The 22,890-nt window shown below is 34.5% G+C and overlaps 3 protein-coding genes and 1 pseudogene across 4 annotated transcripts; 2 read left to right on the forward strand and 2 right to left on the reverse strand.

Annotated features, from left to right (window-relative positions):
• The first annotated feature begins 1,275 nt into the window (after positions 1–1,275).
• Positions 1,276–4,545, forward strand: GIL1 (glucose-6-phosphate isomerase, putative (DUF641)). 2 transcript variants are annotated; one of them, XM_089630024.1, is made up of 4 exons: positions 1,276–1,351; positions 2,178–2,333; positions 2,503–3,215; positions 3,599–4,545. In XM_089630024.1, the coding sequence occupies exons 1-4, from the start codon at positions 1,311–1,313 to the stop codon at positions 4,357–4,359; spliced, it is 1,671 nt and encodes a 556-aa protein (XP_089486150.1). In that variant the 5' UTR covers positions 1,276–1,310; the 3' UTR covers positions 4,360–4,545. The 2 variants fall into 2 exon arrangements, with proteins under 2 accessions (XP_089486150.1, XP_089486151.1); XM_089630025.1 differs by having other exon boundaries at positions 2,509–3,215.
• Positions 4,546–4,624: 79 nt separating this feature from the next.
• UCP2 (uncoupling protein 2) lies at positions 4,625–7,238 on the reverse strand. The gene is made up of 9 exons (XM_089630026.1): positions 6,973–7,238; positions 6,541–6,762; positions 6,377–6,455; positions 6,143–6,276; positions 5,970–6,068; positions 5,744–5,848; positions 5,581–5,655; positions 5,056–5,142; positions 4,625–4,941 (listed from the first exon to the last, which is right to left on the reverse strand). The coding sequence occupies exons 1-9, from the start codon at positions 7,039–7,041 to the stop codon at positions 4,912–4,914; spliced, it is 900 nt and encodes a 299-aa protein (XP_089486152.1). The 5' UTR covers positions 7,042–7,238; the 3' UTR covers positions 4,625–4,911.
• A 3,816-nt stretch (positions 7,239–11,054) lies between these two features.
• On the reverse strand, positions 11,055–11,685 carry LOC149381805 (senescence associated gene 20 pseudogene; annotated as a pseudogene).
• Positions 11,686–18,036: 6,351 nt separating this feature from the next.
• LOC149381806 (cinnamoyl-CoA reductase CAD2-like) lies at positions 18,037–20,305 on the forward strand. Its single transcript, XM_089630354.1, has 6 exons — positions 18,037–18,207; positions 18,478–18,644; positions 18,958–19,149; positions 19,296–19,458; positions 19,559–19,748; positions 19,836–20,305. Exons 1-6 carry the CDS (start codon positions 18,075–18,077, stop codon positions 19,978–19,980), a joined length of 990 nt encoding a protein of 329 aa, XP_089486480.1. The 5' UTR covers positions 18,037–18,074; the 3' UTR covers positions 19,981–20,305.
• The last annotated feature ends 2,585 nt before the right edge of the window (positions 20,306–22,890 follow it).

Here is a 22,890-nt window from a genome sequence, read left to right on the forward strand (position 1 = left end):
GTGAATAGTATTGTGCGTTAATTGGTATGTTACATGTATATATATACACATATATACATGTGTGTGTGTTTCTCCCGATTTTATGGCATATATCACATGTGAACTGTCGGAATAAAGGATCAGCCTCCAAACGCCTCCGCCAAAATTTTGAAGGCCATTTTCTAGCCTCATGTATTTTCTATCTTCTTGTATACGTCATATAGTTCTCCTTTTTTGTTATACTTAATATTACGTATGTTCTACGAACGCGTTTCATATGTTCTACGAACGCGTTTCACACAAAAATTACATCGGAATATCGGAAACAACATATATACTTATTCTTGGAAGTCATGAAAAGCTTCCCCCAATACCCATATCTGAGAGAACTCCTTTATGATTATTAGGGTTTCGGTTATGAAATAGCAGATTTCATCCAAGATGCGCGCACCAGAATTCGTGTCCACATAAAAGAAAAGAAATGAGTGTAAACAATAATAAAATAAAATAAAAAGAATTGTCATAGATAAACTAATATTTTTATTTTGTAATATGCTAAACTTTTTGTGTAGTAAAAAATGTTTCTACCTTTAAATTATTATTATTATTTTTTTATCAACACACCATGCATGCTGCCGGCCTAGGTCAAAACTCAAAAGCCATTTGAAGAAAAGTGATATCAAAAGCAGAGAATACGTTAACATTATTATGTACGTACTTGATCAAAAAGTGATTATAGCGACGTGGAGACTAATTATTAACCTTTATGCATGTATGCATGTCCTGCATGTATGACGTACGTACTTTATGATATAAGTATAACGCACTCTGGTGGGCTTTGTTCATATGATAGACCTAATTGAGAGCCTGTACATACGTACTTTGCATAGATTTACCCATAATTATTTTTAGGTTTAGGAACGAGCCACTTGTGTTCGATGTCTATCATATTGTTATAAGAATATTACCTCTAACTAGCCTGGGAAAGCAACAAAATGCAAGAGCTTTAAACGAGAGAGCTCTCTCTTTCCTTGATCCCACCACGAGTACGTATATCCTTATTCAATAATTTTCCAAATTTGCTTCTCATGGACTAAGAAGTAAAGTAAACTCTTTATTTCCCACGCTCTTTTTTCTTATTTATTGCTTTCAAATACTTGACATGCATACATGCTGATATTATACGACAGCGAGTGTGTATAAAAGCTACAGTTCGTATCTAAAAAAGTTTGAACTTTGAACTCTATAAGTAGTCGTGTTGATCTCTTCGTATCTACCATTCATCTCTCTCTCTCTCTCTCTCTCTCTCTCTCTCTCTCTCTCTCACTAAAATGTTTCCCAATATCCTTCTCTGTTCCTCCAATATTGAAAGGTACATATCATTGAATCTGTTTTTCCATTTATCTTTACTAAGTATTTAGACTTAAGAATACTTGCACTTCAATATATAGTTATAAGATATATTATAGGTTTTTTTTTTTAATATGATATGCATACGTACATATACAATGACGTTTGAAGGTTCAATATATGTGCGATTGTAATACCCATATATTCATGTCAGAGGATCAATATTTTTTCTTTACGTTTCATGAATTTTTCATCACTGATCAAGTAGAAACATCACAAGCTTTTTAGTTACTTACGTGCATATACATACACAGCATCATGCATACGCATATTCAAAGAACCTGACCCAGATATGTTTTTTTCTTTCCTTTTTTTGGGTGCAAGAAAAATGGAACATATTTGTCGTTTAGTATATGTAAGCTATTTTTTTTTTGCTCGGAAGTCGGAAGTATATGTAAGCTATTTTTTTTTATCATATACGGGACGAAACAGTCAACCAATCATCAGCAGACATCTGTCCTAAAAATCAGAGGGCGTGAATGTAATATTTCGTCGGTGTACTGTAATATAATGAGTTTGTTTTCCTCGAAAAAACAAAAGAAGAAAAAAATCGGCATTAAATGTATCTAGTATATAATATATATCAAATCCGCGGTTTCCGATTAAAAAAATAATAATAATAATAAATCTATCAAATCCGCGGACCCACGAACACCAAATCGGGAGTTACGGGGATGAAAGGACAAAAATTACATTATAATCACCGCTCTTACGTTATTACCATAAGGCCCTTTATAAGGATTTGGAGTCGGAGACTGACAATAACCGGTAATTTTCCCGGTAAGCAGGAAGAGGAAGAAGAAGAAAGCCGAGCTTCAATCGGCCTGGAAAGACCTGGAAACCGGAATCCAAGAGTCACACCTCCCAAACACCGTTCCTTTCTACGGAAATCATTTTGGAACGAAGCTTTCTCTCAGCTCCGACCATTCCCCTCAGACTGATAGGCAAGTTTCTTGTTTAATTCCTTACTGAATGACCATTTTGTCCTTTCGGAACAGATATCGATGTCAGTGAGTGAGTGAGTGAGTGGGTGAGCTCACTGAGTCGCTGTTAGCTCGCACACACAGTACAACCGAGTTGAATCTGATTTATTTATTTTACTGTTGGGGATAGTTATAGTAGTTTCAGAAGCTTGAAGGCGAGGAAGAAAGGAGAGGCGATAATGAGCAAGGTCTCCAACTTCTCCGATCTGATCCAGCGAGTGACCGCCTCTTGCCTCCTCCATCCGCTCGCCGCCGAGCGCCGCTTCTCCGGCGAGATTCCCGCCGGAAACCGCGATTTCAACGTTTCCGGCGAGGTGTACGAGTACGAAACCGACGAGCACGAGCGCGAGGACGACGAAGACGACGAGAAGCACAACCACGAGATGGAAGAAGAAGAAGAAGAAGAGAGCAGCGGATGGGAGGGATCGAGGAGAGAGGCGAGAAAGAGGTCGGCGGAGATGGAGGCGGTGATGGCGGAGGTGTTCGAGGCGGCGGCGGCGATGAAGAAGGCGTACGTGAGGCTTCAGGAGGCGCATTGCCCGTGGGACGCCGACGAGATGAGGGCGGCGGACGCGGCGGTGGTGGCGGAGATGCGGAGGATCGGAGTCCTTCGCGAGAGGTTCCGGCGCAGCGGCGGAGGCGGCGGAGGAATGACGGCGGCGACCGTGAGGGAAGTGGTGGCGCCGTACGAGGCGGCCGTGGAGGAGATGAGGAGGGAGGCCAAGGCCAGGAAGGCTGAGCTCGAGGCTCTCAAGGAGAAGCTCAAGAGCTTCGCCGCCAATGGAGGAGGGAAGAAGGGAAGGTCTATGTCCCGGAAGAAAGTCAGCTGTATCCAACCTCAAGGTACCGCAATTACTCTTCTGCCCTCAGTCCCCAAACAATCAAATAAATACAATTAGCCTATGGTTACGTTTCCATAAAAAAATTACAGAATTTTCATGGATTTTGATTATATCATAACTTCATTATTGTATGTATTATCTTAATCTTCTTAATTATTAAATAAAGTTGAAACTTTTAGATAACTGATCTAATCAATCAACTATATGTCGTGCTCTCTACTTTTGTAATGTTTAAATTGTCAAAAGTTTAGGAAAACAAAGTTAAAGCATATTTGCAAGTATACAAGTTTTGCTTCTGACTTTCATTTCTAGGCTTTAAAGATACACTACAAACTTTCATATTCCAAAAGTAACATTAAAAGTTTGTTTGTGATGGACACACAGTGGCAGCATCACCGTCGCCGGAGATGTTGGAAGTGACGATGAGCAGAGTAAAGGAAGGACTGAAATCCTTCACGTCGCTGCTCCTCTCTCTGATGAGGTCGGCGCAGTGGGACATCGCGGCGGCGGTGCGGTCCATCGAGGCGGCCTCGACCGGCGGAGGCGCGGCTCCGTCGGCGGTGAGCTCTCAGCACGCAAAGTACGCGATGGAGTCGTACGTGGCTCGAAAAGTGTTCCAAGGCTTCGACCACGAGACGTTCTACATGGACGGAAGCCTGTCGTCGCTGCTGAACCCGGAGCAGTTCCGGCGAGAGTGCTTTGCCCAGTTCCGGGACATGAAGGCCATGGACCCCGCGGAGCTCCTCGGGATCCTGCCAGGCTGTCACTTCGGGAAGTTCTGCTCGAGGAAGTACCTCTCCCTCGTCCACCCCAAGATGGAGGAGTCCCTCTTCGGCCACCTGGACCAGCACCGCCTCGCCGCCGCCGGGTCCCACCCCAGGACCGAGTTCTACGCCCACTTCTTGGCCCTCGCCAAGGCCGTCTGGCTCCTCCACCTCCTCGCCTTCTCGCTGGACCCCGTCCCCGCCCTCTTCGACCCCTCCCGCGGGGCCCACTTCCACCCCCACTTCATGGACAGCGTCCTCCCGCACCCCCCCTCCCCCGCGGGGCCCCTCGTCGTGGGACTGCCCGTCAGCCCCGGCTTCAAGATGTGGGACGGCTCCGTCATCAAGGCCAGGGTTTACTTGGTCTCGTCCCGGAGCTAGCTATCTTTTAGGATTTGGAAAAGTAAATAAGTAATAATTTGTGATATATGTCAAGAGAGAGATATCACATTGTTTTTGTGATATATGTTAAGAGATATGTCTTTTAGGGTTATCTTGAAGATTACATGGTTTGTGGTTACTACTGTGTTAGAATCAATTTTAATTGTGCAATGGTATTTTTGTGTCGATTCTTCCTCTGATGATGGAACCAGTTTCTTAAAAAGTTTCTAGCTGTCCTATTGAAAGTTGGACAGGAAATTGTGAATGAAAAAAATAGCTTTATATTGATGACGATTTTAAAGTTACATAATACATAATTATGGAGTTCATGTAGATATTATTAGTCTTCATATATTGACGAGTGTAAGGGTCACGCATCTTTCGATGGAAAAAGAATCTACCTAAGAAAGGCACAAAGGTTGTGGCCAAATTTCGTTTCACCTTTGGAACCGAATGTTTGATATACTATATTGAGTAATTGCAAGCCCAGGTTAATCTCTCTGGGACAAAAAAAAAAAAATGGGTGCCCTCGCTGATTCCTTCACCATGGATTTATGAAGCTCCACTCAGAAATTTCTTCGCCTGTCATGAAAAATAATTAGCAGGCGATTAAATCAGGCTTAACAGCAAATAAAGTGGATAATTGAAGCTCGTGAAAAGCCTCATTTTTTTAAGTCGTTCAATTGTTCAACTTACTTGCTCAAATGTCAAAAACATGATTACATTCCAAGTTCCGATTCGGCCAAAATTTGGGAGGAAACCTTTGTAAAAGGCCACGAATCCCTGCAATTATTGCATGGAAAACAAATCAGCAACTTGCAGAAGCTATAGTTCTAATTGGCACTCGGTTACAAACAAGAGTTCCATTAGAAGGAATAGAAAGAAGATATCCGAGCGGTATTATGCCCTTAAATCCTTATAATTCTTCCACAGTTATGACACCGCTCTTTTACACCAATCCACCGCTAACTGTTCCTTCAAGTACTAACTTTTCTTCTTCTTAATCACACAGATGATTTAGCACAGACCTAGTTTCTCTCTGACCAGGGAAATTACTGTTACGAGACCGAAGATGAAAGAGATCTTGTTGGCAACAGGGTGCGTATATGTAACGCGATGGACACAAAATCAAACTATGTATTTTCTTTTTGGAAGACAGTACAGTGTACACATGCAATGTGAATTGGCAATTGTTAGAAAAATTAAATTTAATTAACATACCTCAGTCTTGAGAGTTTTCACGAAGCAATCAACCGTGCTTTTATAGGTTGAATCTCCCATCATCCTGGATTTGACCTGAAAATTACAGGACCCAAATAAACAATTCTTGATGACCAAATAAACAAGCAAATATAAGCGCTTGCAATGGCAAAAGAAATCATACCACATCAACGGGTGAACCGATACACACGGCAAATAACCCTGCACCTAAGCCGGCCAGGAGTTGAGTGAAAACATCGTCTGTGAACCCTGGAATTTGCAAAATCGTCTGCATAAGTAAAATGCGAATCAGAGAGACATAGGATCAACACTGGATACCATGAATACATAGCTTCACTTTAGGGACAGAGAGGAAAAAAAAAAGATAAGCAAGGAAGGTAATACATTACCTCCTTTATTTGGTCATAACTGGCCAGCTCAGCAGCATTAATGGTGGCGTTTCTTAGTAGATTTGGTCCAAGCCCTGTCCATAGGGCTACCAATCCTTCCTAAATTTTGTGTTGGTTTTCTCACGGGTCAGGGCGAAAAACAAGGATGAAGAACTATTGTTCTAGAAACCGACCTGTTTGATTATAGTGTAATAAGCATTAAGAGCTCCGGAATAACGCCTAGGCACCCCTGGAGGTAATTTTCCTTCCGCTTGAAGCCGAACCTTCACAAGGTCCGTCGGATTCGCCACTGCGATGGCCAGCGCACCTGGTTCGACCAAAATAATATTTCAAAAAATAAAAAATAAATAATTAGAAAGACCAAAGTTTGGGCTGTAAAAATCATATGTTACGTTAGTAGTACTAACCGGTAATCAGCGCAGCAAGTATTTTATAGAACAAAGGAATATCCCCAACAAAAGCAGTCCCAACAAGCAAAGTTTTGACCTGATCCAATCCAAACAAGCAACTAATTTGTTCACTAATTGTAACTCAACACTAGAATCGTACATATATCGGGTGACTAACTCACAGGGTCGTAAAGGCCGATCCTTAAGCCTCCGTAGAGGAATTGGCGTTGCAGCCCCGGAACGATGCCCTTCCAGAGCGCCATTGGACCTTCTTCCCTTGCAATGGTGGTTACTGTGCCCAACAAGCCGCTGTATTTGGGCAAAGCCAGTCCGTCCACAGTACTCGCCGATTTCCTCTGGAGTTGAAGCCTCACTTTGGCAGTGTCCAAAGGAATCGTACAGCTCTGCACAGCACCAATTCGAAACGCGCACACTTCTCAGAAGGACATTACTCAGATAGTCACAGGCAGCGATACATACGAAATCAAAATGTGCTCAGTTTATGTAGAATTCGGCAACGAGATTATCGATTAGGACGAGCAATTTGATTTTTGAATCGTACATTGAATTAAGAGAAATAAAACTGTGGTTGGTGTTAGTGGTATTATTATTACCTCGGCGAAACAGGCAGCGAAAGCACTGCACAAGAAAGTCTCGATGAAAGAGATCCCGCGATCCGCCATTGGAGAGAACAGGACGGAGCGGTGGGGATAGGAATGGAATTGGAAATCTCAGGTGGAAGAAGAAGAAGGGTAAAAATGGATTAAGAAAGATGTTTGAAAGTGATTAAAGGATAAACGTGATTGTTGGCCTCCACTTGAAGGAACATGTGAATGAAGACTATTTACTGCTTTCAACAATCAATCAAGCAAATAACGAATCTCATGTGGGTATAGTTTGTTTGTTGAGGTGCTATGTCCCTATCACTCTATTTACTTTCTCTTAATGAGGTTGTTGTCGTTTTTACTATTTTTTATCTTATTTATTTGCCAACTTCAGTCGGTAGCCGAGGCGATTGATTTTTTTTTTTTTTCTTTTCTTTTAAAACTAATTGTCATCTTACAATGTTTTTTTTTTAAGTATAACCTTTTTTTATATTGTGAAAAGAACTTTAATTAGAGAACGGGTAAAAAAATTGAAGATATAGACCTCGAATAATTATTGACAAGGTATAAATAATTTTACGCGTCGTTTTTATTATTAATATTAATTCAATGAATATGAACTGTGCATTAACTTTTGGAAGGCGAAAACAATAATGCACATTCAGTTTTGATCACATATTATACTCTTTTGAGTTATCTTCTTTTTTTTTTCAAAATTAAAAAATATTAATAGTTATAAAATATTCATTAATAATTATAAATAATCATCAGACTTAAATGACATAAATAGAATGTAAAAAACGTCCAAACAATTACACATCACTATAATAACTATTTATTTAAAATTTACAGAAGATTAACTATATAATAAATTTTGAAATTTCGGTGACTTAGTTACTCAATTGATTTAATTGAAAAATTAACCTACCTCTATCAATGAAGAAAAATCTAGAACATTCTGTAAAGGAAAATTTATATCAGTATGTTCTTATCGGGACCTTAGAATACGAATAATCCATCTCCATACAAACTACCAGCCAATAATTCAACACGATGACAAAATAATAAACAAACTAAAGCTAAATAAAAAATAAATAAAAAAATCGAAAAATAAAACAAAGGTTTTATGAGGTGTCCAACAAAATGGGATCTATCACACCGAGACGGACCAAAAATAGAGGTAGTGGTTGTTGGGGGTAGAGTTCGACCCTCTTTAATAAAACGACATTGGGCCGTCAAACCCGATAATCAAACAAAGTTCAATCTACAAAGCGACACATAATTTTTGTCGTTTGTTATTCATTGACGCAAAGATTTAACGAAATATTTGGGCTTGGCCCAAATCCATTTATGAACTTGGTATACCTTCGTCAATAATCACCATGAAATCGAAGTCGACGTAAGACGCAATCTTGCCTTGAAACTTGGAGAGTTGACGACTTCTACCAAACCAATTCAAATAAAGAAGCGATGTGGCAGAAAGAGAGGCAATGAAGGACGGAGTCACCAACACGTGTCTTCGGAGATAGCGCATCTCGTTGTAGTATAAATTAACTTCTTCCGAGAAGATTTACACATTCTTTTCCCTATTATCGCTTACATCTCTCTCTCTCTCTCTCTCAATTGTATCCCCAAGCTCGTAAGTCACTTCTGAATTGTTGGTATCAATAAAATCGCTTGCTTTCTTATTTAATTTTTGCATATATTATTACAAATAATTAATATTCATTTTCTATACGATATTTTTCTGAGATCCACATAATAAATTAAATCGAATCAAACACCAAAATTTTCTTTTGTTTTCTCCATGATTGTTGAGGCTCGAAAACGACATCAACAGTGATCGTCTTCCCAAACTCAACTAGTAACTGAGATTGAAACCGACGCTAACCAGCACGACATTGTTGTAGAACTACAATGTAATCTTTGAACCGCATCTGATCATGATTCTTGGTACAACCCACAACCTCCGTTTGTTAGCATATATTTATATGAGAAATTACACGAATTAAGTCACGTGAAACCTTGAAATTACAAATTAGCCAACATTTTGATATTTTTGTTTAAATATCCAATTATGATGATGTGACAATTAGAACAAATATTTACTTTTAATTTTGTTCGTTTTGTTTAAATTTACAAAAAGGAAATAATAATTAATGAAAAATCAATTATAGATTGTCCATACCCTATACGTGAATGGGCTCTCTCTCTCTCTCACCACGCAAAACAACCACATAAACAAACCCCACTCAATTCACAGATCTCGAATCTCTCCGAAAAAGGCCAAAAAGAAGGTGAGCCAAAGACCCAAACACGACGAGAAAGAGAACCACTCAAACAACAATGAAACCACCACTGCTTAGCTTCCATTCCATCGCCAGTCCTCCAACGCGGTATTTATTGTTTTATATAAAAAAAAAACAACTCTTTATAAAAAAAATCAATAACTTTTTATGAAGAAATATTTTGATCTTATATATATATATATATATATATATATATATATAAAATAGAAAATAAAGAGTTATTTCATTAAGGTATTTTGGGGAGTTCAAAATATTTTTTTTGTGAAAAATGAAGGAAAAAGTGGTATTTGTGATATATCATATTTTTAGGGAATATATGTGTCATATATATTAACCTGAAGGGAGATGTCTGATTTTTCTAAAAATTGAAAGGATAAATCGCGTATTAATTTTGAATAAATACAGGGGATACTGTTGATAGTTTCCCTTTACTTTTTTTAATTTAAATACCACTTCTGAATACGTCTGAAGCATTGATATATAATTTCTAAATATTGAGCATAATCTTAAAAAATCTAGTAATTTTTGTTTATATTCAATTAGTACTTAGATATTTGACTTGTTCATTCCTTAATTTAAGGAATTACATGTTCTATAATTAGAAAAGTAATTTTTGACAATCTTAGTAGTTTTATTTCTTAATTATATTTCTTTTCTATAAATCCTTCTTGCTAATTTTTATTTATTCTAGACGAACAATAGTTTATCCTTCTAAGATTTTTTTCCCCCTTGTATTCGCCTTTATAACCCTTTCATATTGATAATAGAATCTCTAATATTTTGTACTTTTATGTTCGTGTTTGGCTAAAATAATAACCTGTAATTAAACAAAGTTAGCTTTAGTAGTGTGTTTTTTTTTTTCGTTCATTGATTTGCCAGGAATCCTTTTTTTTTCTGAGTTGTTTCTTCACCAAATTTTTTGTTGTAATTTTGACTCATTTTAATATTGTACTTGTTTTGACGTGGTTAGTTAACTTATATTAATTAATATAAACCATTATAAACAAGTTTATTTATATGTTTGTGTTCTTGAGTCGTATTCTATTTTATTTCGTTCATTGATATTAAACACATTATAAACAATTTATATAAATGTTTGTGCCTAGGTGTGGTCTTGAATTCGTTTTTTTTTTTCTTTCAAACTCACTGATATTAAGAGTGATATCAACACCATCGTTCGGCTTTTGTCGCTTAGCATTAGTTCTTAAATATTATTTTAGTTAAGTCTGTCTCCGTTGCTTTGCCTCAGCGAAACTAGAGTTTAACATACTTTACCATAACAAACCATGCATGGACGACATATTTTTAAACGGAATTTGGGATTCTTTTTGGGAGAGAAGAAAGAAAATGGTGGGGTATAACGACGTTGAACTTGAAACAGAGAAGTGAAAACTATACGAGGTGTTATTATTATATTGGAGTGGAGGGACAAAAGAGGACACGCGATTAAGAGGGTCTTCGAAAGCTACATCTGCGAATGATCGCATGAATAAAAATGACTAAACCTTTTTCGCTCTAACTCTTGGCCGTCAATTTTTATATATTACTCGCGATAGTATTTGATGCGTTGGTTTATTGCCTTCGAATATGTAATTTATTTTGATGTATAAACCGTTTATAGTAACCTCCACTTAACTTGAAGAGAGAGAGAGAGAGAGAGAGAATTACATATTAGATACATCATACATAGCTATATCAATACTCAAGTATAATAACCATATATTTCACACACACACACACACTGATAAGTATATATATATATATATATATATATATATATATATATATATATATATATCAATGATGACGACGTACGCAGCTAGCACTACTGATCATTTTCTACTGTATAAAAAAAAAACCGTACGTGCATGCTTTAGTGGTACTTAAAATATTTTTAGAGTGCCAAAACCAACCCGGGCACCGATGATTCGTCGCACAGCTTGCTCGTCCAAACACTCTCACACTTACCATAGTTATCACTCCTAATCTCCTTGGAGGAGGTGGACACGTCATCCCTGGCGCCACCGAGGCGGGTGACGGTGAGGAAAGTGTTGCAGTACTCTCGGACTTGGGTGATAATCCCGTGGGACAGCGTCCACGCGTGCACCCACGAGACCGAGCGGCCCGAGTCGAAGCCCTCGACGACGACTAGGGTTGAGTCGAATGCAGTGAGCGAGAGAGGGACCAGAGGAAACGACATGTCGTTTGGGGACGAGCCTGTGAGGAGGCGATTCAGTTGCTGGTGGCTCGGCGGCCCGTGGAACCACCACTCCAAGTACGGCGTGAAAAGTGATCCGTAATCCGTGTTTGTGTTCCTCTTGTTTCCAAAGGCCTCGTACAGGCTTGTCACAGCCCTTTTGTTACGCTCTTGCTCGTCCAGGCTTTTATTGATATTGCTCCCTAGTTGTTCCATTCTCTCTCCCTCTCTCTCTCTTTCTCTAGAATGTGGATTTAGTATATTTGTTTGTGTTTGAGTTGAGTATGTGAGAGTGGGTTTTTATTGCTGCAAAACACGGTCGTAACGCGCATTAGGGTTTTTTTTTTTTTTTTTTTTTTTTTTTTTTGTAAGTATGCATGGATGACAACGAGAGCGATGCATTAATTTTCTCAGCATAGGATATGAGACACTGCTAACTTTAATAATGTATATTGTTTATTATGGCGATCCCATATAGTGGCTCATCATTCTGCTTGTTTATTGCTATACTGCTTTAAACAATAAATTATCTTTTTGCTGAAAGGTTATGGCTCATATGAAGTCAGATCCACCCAAAATAATTATTTATAAATAATCAAATTTTATTTTACCAAAAGTGGGGGTAAACATAAGCATATGGGACAAAAGTTGCATTGCATTAGTTAGACCCTTCTTAACTGAATATGGCCCTTCGGTGACCAAATTTATTCATATATATTCGACACAAATCAAATGCTTTCAGATATTTTCACTATATTATAAATATATACATATATTTTTATCAAATTTTATTTTAAAAAAATTATCTGTGAACGCTGTGACAATTTGGGCTTTTCGCTTCAGACAACTTTCGCATCTATACAACCTTTGGACATCGCATCTATACAGCCTTTGGATGCGACTAAGTCGAGTTTTACCCAAATTCAATCAATTTAATTGGGATTTTTTACGGACAACATATTGAATGATTATAAAGTGAAATGATTCAATATACTGTTGACAGATACAAATATTACAACAATTGTCCTATTAAGATAATCAGGTTCCGAGCACGCAATCCCAAGAAGTCTAAGTTTCTACGCAGGATTATCTCTAAGTACCAGACAAATCTAGTAAAAGAAAGAAATGTCAATGAGGGTGCTGAATAATTGGTAAAGCTTTCCGGTCGAGTTTGAGTATCAAATTGTGCCTGTCCTAGCTTCTTTTGCAACTTTTATAGAGTTTGGAGCCGAGTACGTTTGGTGATCAAGTCCACATTCTGGCATCGAATAAGCGCTTCCAGACGTGTGTAATGGGTGGTTATTTCCTCTTGTGTACTCGGAATAACCGTTGATGTACGCGTTTTACTTTAATTTTTGTCTATTGTCTCGTGTTTTATTGTTTTGACTAGTTTTTGACATACTAACTTCTCTTTTCTACGAAATTCTGTTCGGTAGCGTTCGTTATTGCCTTATAAACAGGGTCCTAATAATTCGTTTGTCACTCGAGCTTATTTTTTACTCGGACTCGCTGCTGAATTTATATTGTTCTTGGTGTTTATAAATTAATTGGGAGATATTGTTTGTATCACGTACTAATTTAATGCATATATTATATTAATAACTATATTATCCTATATATATATATATATATATATTTATATATATATATATATATATTTATATATATATATATATATATATATTTACGCTAGGAATCATACCTACTTGCAACCCCATTCGCAGGCGGAGATTAAACAAGGTTTTTGATCTATAGATTTTTGCCTATCGCGTGTGTATGCGTTCTTTGAAAGAAAAAAGAAAAATCACGTTATGAGTAAGTGACAAAGAAAAAATCTTATCTAGAAAAAATCATTAAAATAAAAATTATTAGCGGTAAAAGTATCTGATGTTTTTTCAAAATTATACTTATATACTTAATCTTTTTTTTTTGCAATAAATATTAATTATATATTTTATAATACATAAAAAAATCAAAATAAAAAACTTTCTCCTCATTAGTATACAAAAAATCATTAATTTTTTAAAAATGTATAAATATAAATTACATCATTTTATAACCTAAAAAAAATTAGAAAAATTACACAGACTAACACTTAAAACGTTGTTATTGCAATCTATACCAATGTTTCATTTAAGTTTTAAATGTAGCCACAAATGATGATGTGGATTTATTTAACAAATTAATACATTGACCTTTTATTAAAATTGACTAAACATAATCATGTAGCCAACGTTTTGATTGAAGCCAAATAATGTAGCTTTAATACACGTTAACTTGATTTATTCCATAATATTTTCTTTCCTTTTTTGTAGTCCAATTAGTTGCGATATTAAGTTTTCTTGGGTTAATTTTAGTTAATTTTCGTTTATTTTACACGCGATAGGTTTTGACTGACTGAAACCTTGGCTTGTAGTTTGTTTCTATGACTTATTTTACATAAGGGTATTTTCGATATTTTTTTAACCATTTATATATGAAAATGGTTAGATTACAAAATTTATCAAACATTGACTACATCTTTAAAACCATGTTTGAAATTGACTATGTTGCTAGATTACCTAAGAAAAAACAATCTCTCCTCATTGATAAAAAAAATACAAAAATTGTTATGATTAATGTTTAATCAGTTTTTTTAAAAAAAAACTAGTGGTACATTTTTTTGTATTATAAAATGAAATAATTAATGTAGATTTCTTTTTAAGAAAAATTACTATTAGTTTTTTTATTATAAAATGATATAGTTAATATTTAATTAGTTTTAAGAAAAATTACTAAAAAAATTGTATTATAAAATGATATAATTAATGTTTAATTAGCTTTTAGAAAAAAAATAATAATTTTATATATTAAGGAGGAGAAATATTTGTTCCTTTTGAATTGTTTTATTTTATAAAATTATATAATTAATATTTAATTAGTTTTAAGAATTTTTTTTTTAATTTTGAAGTTGTCACATATTTTTTCATCTAATTCAATGATTTATGTACTTACTGTACAATTAAAATATAATATTATATATTTTTATCGTTGAAAAAAAATAGATAAACAAGATTTAATTGTTTTAGAGGAGTATATAAGAAAAAAAAAAATTCCATCAGACGAGTTCGTAAAATTTATATAATTTAAGACTAAACAAAAAGTTAGAATATATATCTAAAAGTCATATATGCCTCCGTATACCCCACTCCATTCGTGCCATCAGCTATCGCAGAGAGCATCGCAATTCCAAACTACACTCAAGTTAAAACCATCGATGACTTCCAACAACAAATTAGATTTACGAAACTATTTGAACAAAAAAAAAAGTATTTTCTTAATTAGAATAATTTGCACCCATTTTTCAGTTTAATTATTATCTTTGTACGTATTTGTTAGATAATCCATCGAATTATAATTAATAATTAGGTTATCTAACAACGTAGCCAATTTCAAACATGATTTTAAGGATGTAGCCAACGTTTGATCAATTTTGTTATCTAGCCATTTACAGAAATAAACGGTTAGAAAATATCGAAAATACTCTTATGTAACATAAATCATAGAAATCAACAACTAGTCAACGTTTCAGCAAGCCAAAACTTATCACGTGTAAAATAAAGAGAAATTAACACAAGAAAACAGCCAACTACTGACCAACGTTTCAGTCAGTCAAAACTTATCGCGTGTAAATTAACTGAAATTAACTCAAGAAAACTTGTCTTACATTATGGATTGCGCAGATTTGAATGCTCTTTTCAAATCAACTAATTAAACTATAAAAAAATATATATATTATGGACTATTAAAAGTTAACGTGTACTTTTTTTAAAAGGAAAAAAGTTGACGTATATTAATTGCATTATTTGGCCGATCAAAACTTTGTCTACATGTTGATGTTAGCCGATTTTAATAGAGGATAATTTAGTAATTTGCTAAATGAATAATAAATCCACGTCATCATTCGTGGCTAGATTTGAAACTTAGGTGAAACGTTGGCTAGATTGCAATATCAACGTTTCAAGTGGCTTAGTCCGACTAATTTTTCTTAATAATTTAGTTGTGGTTATATATAATTATGGGTCCATTAGGTAAATAGTCACATTTACAGTTTGACATTGCTAAATAGCCAACGTTTCGTAAATCTTACGTAAATAGCCACTTTCATATATTTACAGACGTAAATCTTAAGTAAATAGCAACTTCCATTTATTAGGCCACGTCATCTTTATGGCTATTTACCTAAAATTTATGAAACGTTGGCTATATAACAATTCCTAACATTTTAGTTAGCTATTTACCTAAATTTTTTTGTATAATTATATATAGAAAGGAAAACAAATCAAACATCATTATCATAAGTTTGTTGATAAGTGCATGTTATGCATACTTAATATTGTACTTTTAAGTTTGAAACAAAACGAGTTCTTAGGTATTTTTGATATATATTTTTTCTAGTTTTCTTTGTTTTTATAGGTTCATGGACAATAGAGCAATTTTGAGATGATTCGAAGACTTTTCAAACAAGTTTGAGCGGAACAAGAAACACAGTGTTCCTTCTACATGATTTTGAGATTCTTTATTAACGATTTTGGATCAATTCTTCCCTACATTGGATAGAGCTTTCGCTCTTATATTTCTAACTCGTATTTATTTGCAAAAAGTGGACATCGGAGCAAGAAGTACTTACCACCCGTGCACAAGCTCATATCAACTAAGTTAAAATTTGCGATTTTAGCCCGTTTTGAGCCATCAAATCCGATCTAAGGGCCCATACAGCTCCGAAAACACCTTGGAAGCCTACATATATTAATTAGAGTCATCAAAAACACAAGTTTTGTTCATTTTTAGTTTTCCTGTTTAGCTAGTTGAGAGAGAATGGGAATTGAAGAAGGAAACTCGTCCCACCATCGTTCATCGCCGTCACCACCACCACAATTAAGGGTTTCACTTTCTTCTGCTCTTTATTCTTTGGAACGTTCGGAGCTAACTCCCGTTTATGTTTTGTTATTTTAGTTTGATTGTCATGGGGTTTGTTTATTTATTTTCTTCGTCTATTACTCTCGCCGCCATGAACTAATCCCCGAGAGGGTGATAACACCAATTTGCTTGATTATATTTGTGGATTCATGATTGAAGTATTTTTTGTGTTCATCATCGTTTGCTTGATTTAATTATGTGGATTCACGACCTTATACATGTTTTCTAGGATTGTTTAGTTGCTCGACAGAGAAATAAATAATTATGAAGTGAATTAGATCGTCGTAGTACATTTTTATACACTAGAGATAGTTAGGTTGCTATGGAGTCGTGTATATGCTCTCGAACGTAGTGCTTGTCATGGTAGAACTTCTCGTATTAACTCCACTATTAGGATTTGAGATCCAGAAATAATTTTCCGGATATTGATATAGGTTTTTAGATGATCGAGAGAGACCTAGTGATACTAATATGTTAGTGTGATTAGTGAAGAGATAACCGAAAAATCATGCAAAATTCTAAGAATCTCGACCATAGGAGAGTTTAGCGAAGTCGTTGCCCTTGGCTTCCTATCATTCATTGATTCGCATTTATTTTGTGCTTTATTTAATTAATTCTTACTAGTTAATCATCAATCTTTGATTCTTGAGTGTCATTCGTTACTAGCTAGTTTATTACTAGGTTAAACTTAGTCCTTATGAGATCGACTCGTACTTACGATTTACTACTCGAGCGATTACGTACAATTGCATACGAAAATATCGCAACAATTATTACATGTACACGGTGAACGGATAATATAAGTCCATATAGTCAATCTTCATTCTTGAATAAATATTGTCAACATTAGTAGTTGATATAAGTTAGTTAAGCAATACAATTCTCTCTCTCTCTCTCTCTCTGATTACTTGCTTCAGTGACTCTAAAATGTTAATTAATATTGACAAAAAACTTGGTTTTATTCTTAATAAATAGGAAGAATTTTATTTAAATGTTGTGTTTATACCCTGCATTTTCGATAATATTACATGTACCATTAATGATTTAAATAACTCCTAAATTATTTTAATATGTCAAATATATCCGTCAATTTAAATTTTAGTTGACTTTTTTATTTGAACATTTTGAAAATATTTATATATCATATCATTGGCAAATCCTTCTGTTAAAAAAGTTTGGTGTTATATATATTTTTTTAATTTTTAATAAAATATTGATAGAATGTGGTTGGAAATCAAGAGGGTATATTTGACATTTTCAAAATGTCAAAGCAAAAAATCAACTAAAATTTAGATAAAGGGATATATTTGATACATGAAAATAACTTTAAAGGTTATTTAAATAATTAACAATAATAAACTGAGAAGCTACATGTGATGTTATTATTAAAAATGGACAGAGTAAATACAACTAAAACAGAAGAGATAAGTTTGATATTTTCCTTAATTAAAACAACAAAAAACAGCTTGGCGTTCATATTCGTACCAAATGGAAAGATATTTATATTATAAGTTAATATCTTACCTAATACCACCATCACCACCAAATTCATTTTTTTTTTATTTTAGTATAAAAATGAATTATATAGTCACAATTAAAACTACGAATTTGGCGTCATTTCTATTGTACCGAGAAATAATATTAAGATGAGCAAATTAGAAGAAATAGCAGGAGAGAAAGTGGTGTGTGTGACCGGTGGTTCAGGCTTCATTGCTTCATGGATTGTTAAGCTTTTGCTTCAGCGTGGTTACACCGTCAAAGCATCAGTTCTTGACCTAAGTTAGTTATTTCTTTATTTATTATTAGTTAATAATTCTATTCATTTTTTTTTAATTTACTTCATTTGGTTGATCATCTTGCTATTTACGTGGATCGAGATTCAAAATCCCACGAAATTGGTCGTGTTCGTTAGTTTAAGCCAGGTTTTATGTAAGGGGTTATGGCTCCTTTCCGCCCATAATTTTTTTTTAATTTTTAATATTTAGTTATTTACGGTGCTATATTCTGAAAGAAAATCCTGAGTCGGGTTTTTTGGGTGAACGTTATAAGGTGATCCAAAGCAAACCGAACACTTGATGTCACTTGAAGGAGCTAAAGAAAGGCTTCGTTTGTTCAAAGCAAACTTAATGGAAGAAGGTTCTTTCGACGCTCTCGTTGAGGGTTGTGAAGGTGTTTTCCACACCGCCTCCCCGGTTTTGTCAACCTCCAACCCAAAGGTTCAATCGATCCACCTAACATATATAAATAAATAAATTGTTTAATATATAGTTGAGACTTGAGATCAACATTAATGATGAAATATAATTTTTTATAACACCCTGATAAAGACTTAATTATAAATACCAATAGTTAATAATAAATAACTAGACAAGAGGGGCTAGCTCAGTTGGCAAACACCCCCACCCTCCCAAATGAAGAGTAGGGTTCAAGTCACCGGGAAAGCAATATGCTAATTTTTTTTTCATAATAATAAATAACTAAAACAACTAATATTAGTTGTAATAACTAAACGATGGTAATATATTTCAGGCGGAGTTGATTGACCCTGCGGTGAATGGAACACTTAATGTTCTTAAGTCGTGCACAAAAAATCGCTGCCTAAAGAGAGTTGTCATAACGTCTTCCATGGCTACGATCGCATTCAATAGAAGGCCTTTGTCGTCCCAAATAATGGTCGACGAGACTTGGTTTTCCGATCTTGAATTATGCGTTAAGTCAAATGTGTGTAACAACTTCGTCTTCTTTGATTTGCAAAAAAAAAAAAAAATAAATAAAAAAATTGTTATGCCATGCCTATTAACAAGATTTAAAAGTCTTGTCTTATTATGAAACCCGAGTTCAACCTAACTTGATTTTTTTTCTTCTAGGAATGGTATCGCGTTTCGAAAATCTTAGCCGCAGAGGCCGCTTTAAGATTCGCGAAAGAGAACGACATTGACTTAGTCATGATGAATCCGGGTATCGTTATAGGTCCTATTTTACAACCAACTCTCAACGCCACCACCGGAATGATATTGAATCTAGTGAATGGTAAAATAAAAATCCCTTGATACACACCACATAATTAACAATCATTAGCTTGCTCGTACATGCGCGACTAATTTGTTTTTCCTTTTATGACTGTGTGCAGGGTCTGAAAGTACTTTTATGAATAGAGTGTTCACATTTGTGGACGTTAGAGACGTTGCATTGGCTCATATTCAAGGATTTGAAATTCCTTCGGCGAGTGGAAGACATTGTTTGGTTGGTTATGTTCACCATTACTGTGTTATCGCGAGCATTCTACGCAGACTCTATCCCCGTTTGAGTATTCCCGAAAAGTTAGTTGTTTCGTTTTTTATTTAGGCAAAAAAGCCATATTATCTTAGAGCTGAATTTCACAGCCTGATTTAATTTTGGAATCGTAGGTTCGTAGACGAGAAGCCTCTTGCCGAGGTGTACCAAGTGTCTAAGGACAAGGCAAAGAGCTTGGAAATTGAATACACTCCCTTGGAAACCACTCTGAAGGATACCATTGAGAGCTTGAAGCAGAAGGGGTTTATTGGGGTCTAAGTTACACCATTAAGTGAGCTTCATATGCAGTGCAAAATCTAAATAAATTGGTTGCTTCACATTATTATTATTATTATTATTATTATTATTATTATGTGAAACGGCATGTGTGGACATTCTTAAGAGTGTTTTGTAATCGTTTTCCTATATGTAATCTGACTTGGGTGAGTAGAGGAGCGTTAACCGTTATAATTGTTTTCCTGCATGTAATGTGACTTGATTTCCTTATTTTTCTCATTTTGTCTCTCCACTTATGAATAATAGTCTTTTTTATTTGTTTAAAGTGATTAATAATAGTTTATAATAACTGTGTTTATAATGAGTCTCACGCTTCTTTAGATTCATAGTAGTTTATAGCACTCGGTTTTTTTTGTTTTTATTTTTATTTTATATATCAATACATACATTAAGAAAATAAAGCTTGTTCATTAATAACTAAAGCCATACATAGAATATAACGTGTTTAAATAATTTATAATGGTTATTATCGGCTAAACACCAAAAAATACAATTAACCAACAAAAATGATGAATCATGAAATAGACAAATAATATGCAAATCGTCGATGTATGTTAACTAAAAAATGAAAGTCTAAAAAGTCCTTCTTGAAAACTCTCTTTCGTGGACTCTTATCGTTTCATCGATTGTAGTTCAATTAAAAAAACGGGTCATTAGCTAAATAGTCACATTTAGAGTTTGATATTGTTAAATAGTCAACGTTTGTAAATATTAGGTAAATAGAAATTTTCATATATTTACAGACGTAAATCTTAGATAAATAGTCACTTCCATTTATTAGGTCACGTCATATTTATGACTATTTACCTAAGATTTACAAAACGTTGGCTATATAGTAATTCCAAACGTTTTAATCGGTTATTTACCTAATTTTTTGTTAAAAAAATAATTTATTAACATAAACTCAAATGTTACTCCAAACCCATAAATTACGAATTTAGGGGAAAAAAATGAGAGACTCAACAATCTTTTATTAATAATTATTGATTATTAACTATACGTTATTTAAAAAATAAATCACAAAAAGTCCAATGGAAGCGGTGGGTCAAAGCCTCCGCAATCACTCCGGTCCTATTGCCCGGACTCACCCTTCCAAGCCTCCGCGATCCTCGCAGGCCAACTCTGTCGCCGAGCCCGACCACAACTTTGATGCCGGCATGGCATTCGCCGAAAACCTCCCACATACACAGGACCGCTCCTCAAGTTTTTGGTGTCCCACCTTGGGATTGGTTCTCCAAGCAAGAGGATGACGATAAGAATATGGAGTTTGGGGATTTCAGAATATGTTTGGATTTTTTAATAGGTTTAGGATTTCAGAGAAAAAACGAGGGCTAATCGACGCGAGATGGAGCCTGGCGATACCTTGACTCACTCGGTCACGTCGGCGATGAAGGAGAATGTCGAACTCCATGACGGAGTCGATGTGATTATGTTTGTTGTGTAAATGTTGGACTGTGTTAGCAAAATAAGAAGGAAAAAAAAAGCTATGAATTGGATTTTTTTTACTATTATTAAATAGGCCGTATATATTTTTGAACTTTTCTTTCAAATAAATTATGAAAAGGAAAAAAAGGAAGAATAGAGATAAGAGGAAAATAGAAAAAAAGTAAATAGATTATTATTAGATTGATTATATGTTAATTTACTTATCTACCCTTTATTTGGGCTCACATGACATGCACGTGTTTAAATTCTGTTAAATTTTTAACAAAAGGAGTGATCATGAAACAGTTTTAAAAATTTAGATAAATGTTTGACACAAATTAAAATTGAGGGGGTAATTTGTTAAAGGCGCAAAAGTTCAAAAGGTAATTTGTTAAAGGTAAACATATATATATATATATATATATATATATATATATATATATATATCAAAATAAAAAACCTAACATACATTAATTATATTTTATTTTCAAATGATATTAACAGTATTTAGGTTCCTACCATTTATGAAGATGAGACTTGTTATGAAAATATTATATATGACATGCGTATTATAAATGCTCTATGTCAATAATAATTCCAAAATTATAAATAAAAAAATAAAAAGTGATATGTTCGCCTTTTCTCTCTCAATTAATAGACAGAATTTAAATTTTTTTTATTAAATAAAAATTAAGACTCATAAAAATCGAACAAAATTTTACAGAATTTTAACTATTCGAATCACAAATTTTACAAAAATTAGATATTATTTTAAAATTATAAGATATACAAAATTTAGATATGGATGAATTAAATATAGCTACATATCGTCTATATTTAAAATCCTGGTTGTTCTAGCCCTTCTGATAATCAGCTAGCTCTTTCCGTCACTTTCTACTTTTTAGTATGTGGATGTACCTTATTTGTGGTGTTTCAGTTGAGTTTGTCAAATGGGTTTCGATATAATTGCAAAACACCAACACGCGCATTATTGTTTTTTTTTTAATATGCATGAAGGAATACGAGGGTGACGATGTATTAAATTTATGAGAATACGAGACACTGCTGTAATTTTATTTATAAATGTTATGCTATAGTATGTTGATCCCATAGTGGCTCGTCCATCAGTCTGCTTCTTTATTGTCATCGCCATACTGCTTTAATCAATAAATTATCTTTTTGCTAAAAGATAAATAATCAAATAGATTTACCAAAGTGGGGGTCAATATAAGCATATGGGACAAAAGGACATGTCATTCTGTTCCGAACTGAAATGGCCTTTCGGAGACCAAGGCAAATTGATGTATATAATTCCTTCCTTTTGTGAGGACTTTGCGGATACGAATCATATGCTTTATTAGATATTTTTACTAAAATATATTTTGTCGAATCTCATATATTTTATCTGTGAAATGATTTTAAAGTAAAATGATTCAACATTAATTATAACTATTTGGTGTGTATTAT

The sequence above is a fragment of the Urtica dioica genome, chromosome 11, assembly GCF_054948205.1.
Source record: "Urtica dioica subsp. dioica isolate 48M chromosome 11, U.dioica_male_clone48M_v1_H2, whole genome shotgun sequence".
Taxonomy (NCBI): Eukaryota; Viridiplantae; Streptophyta; class Magnoliopsida; order Rosales; family Urticaceae; genus Urtica; species Urtica dioica.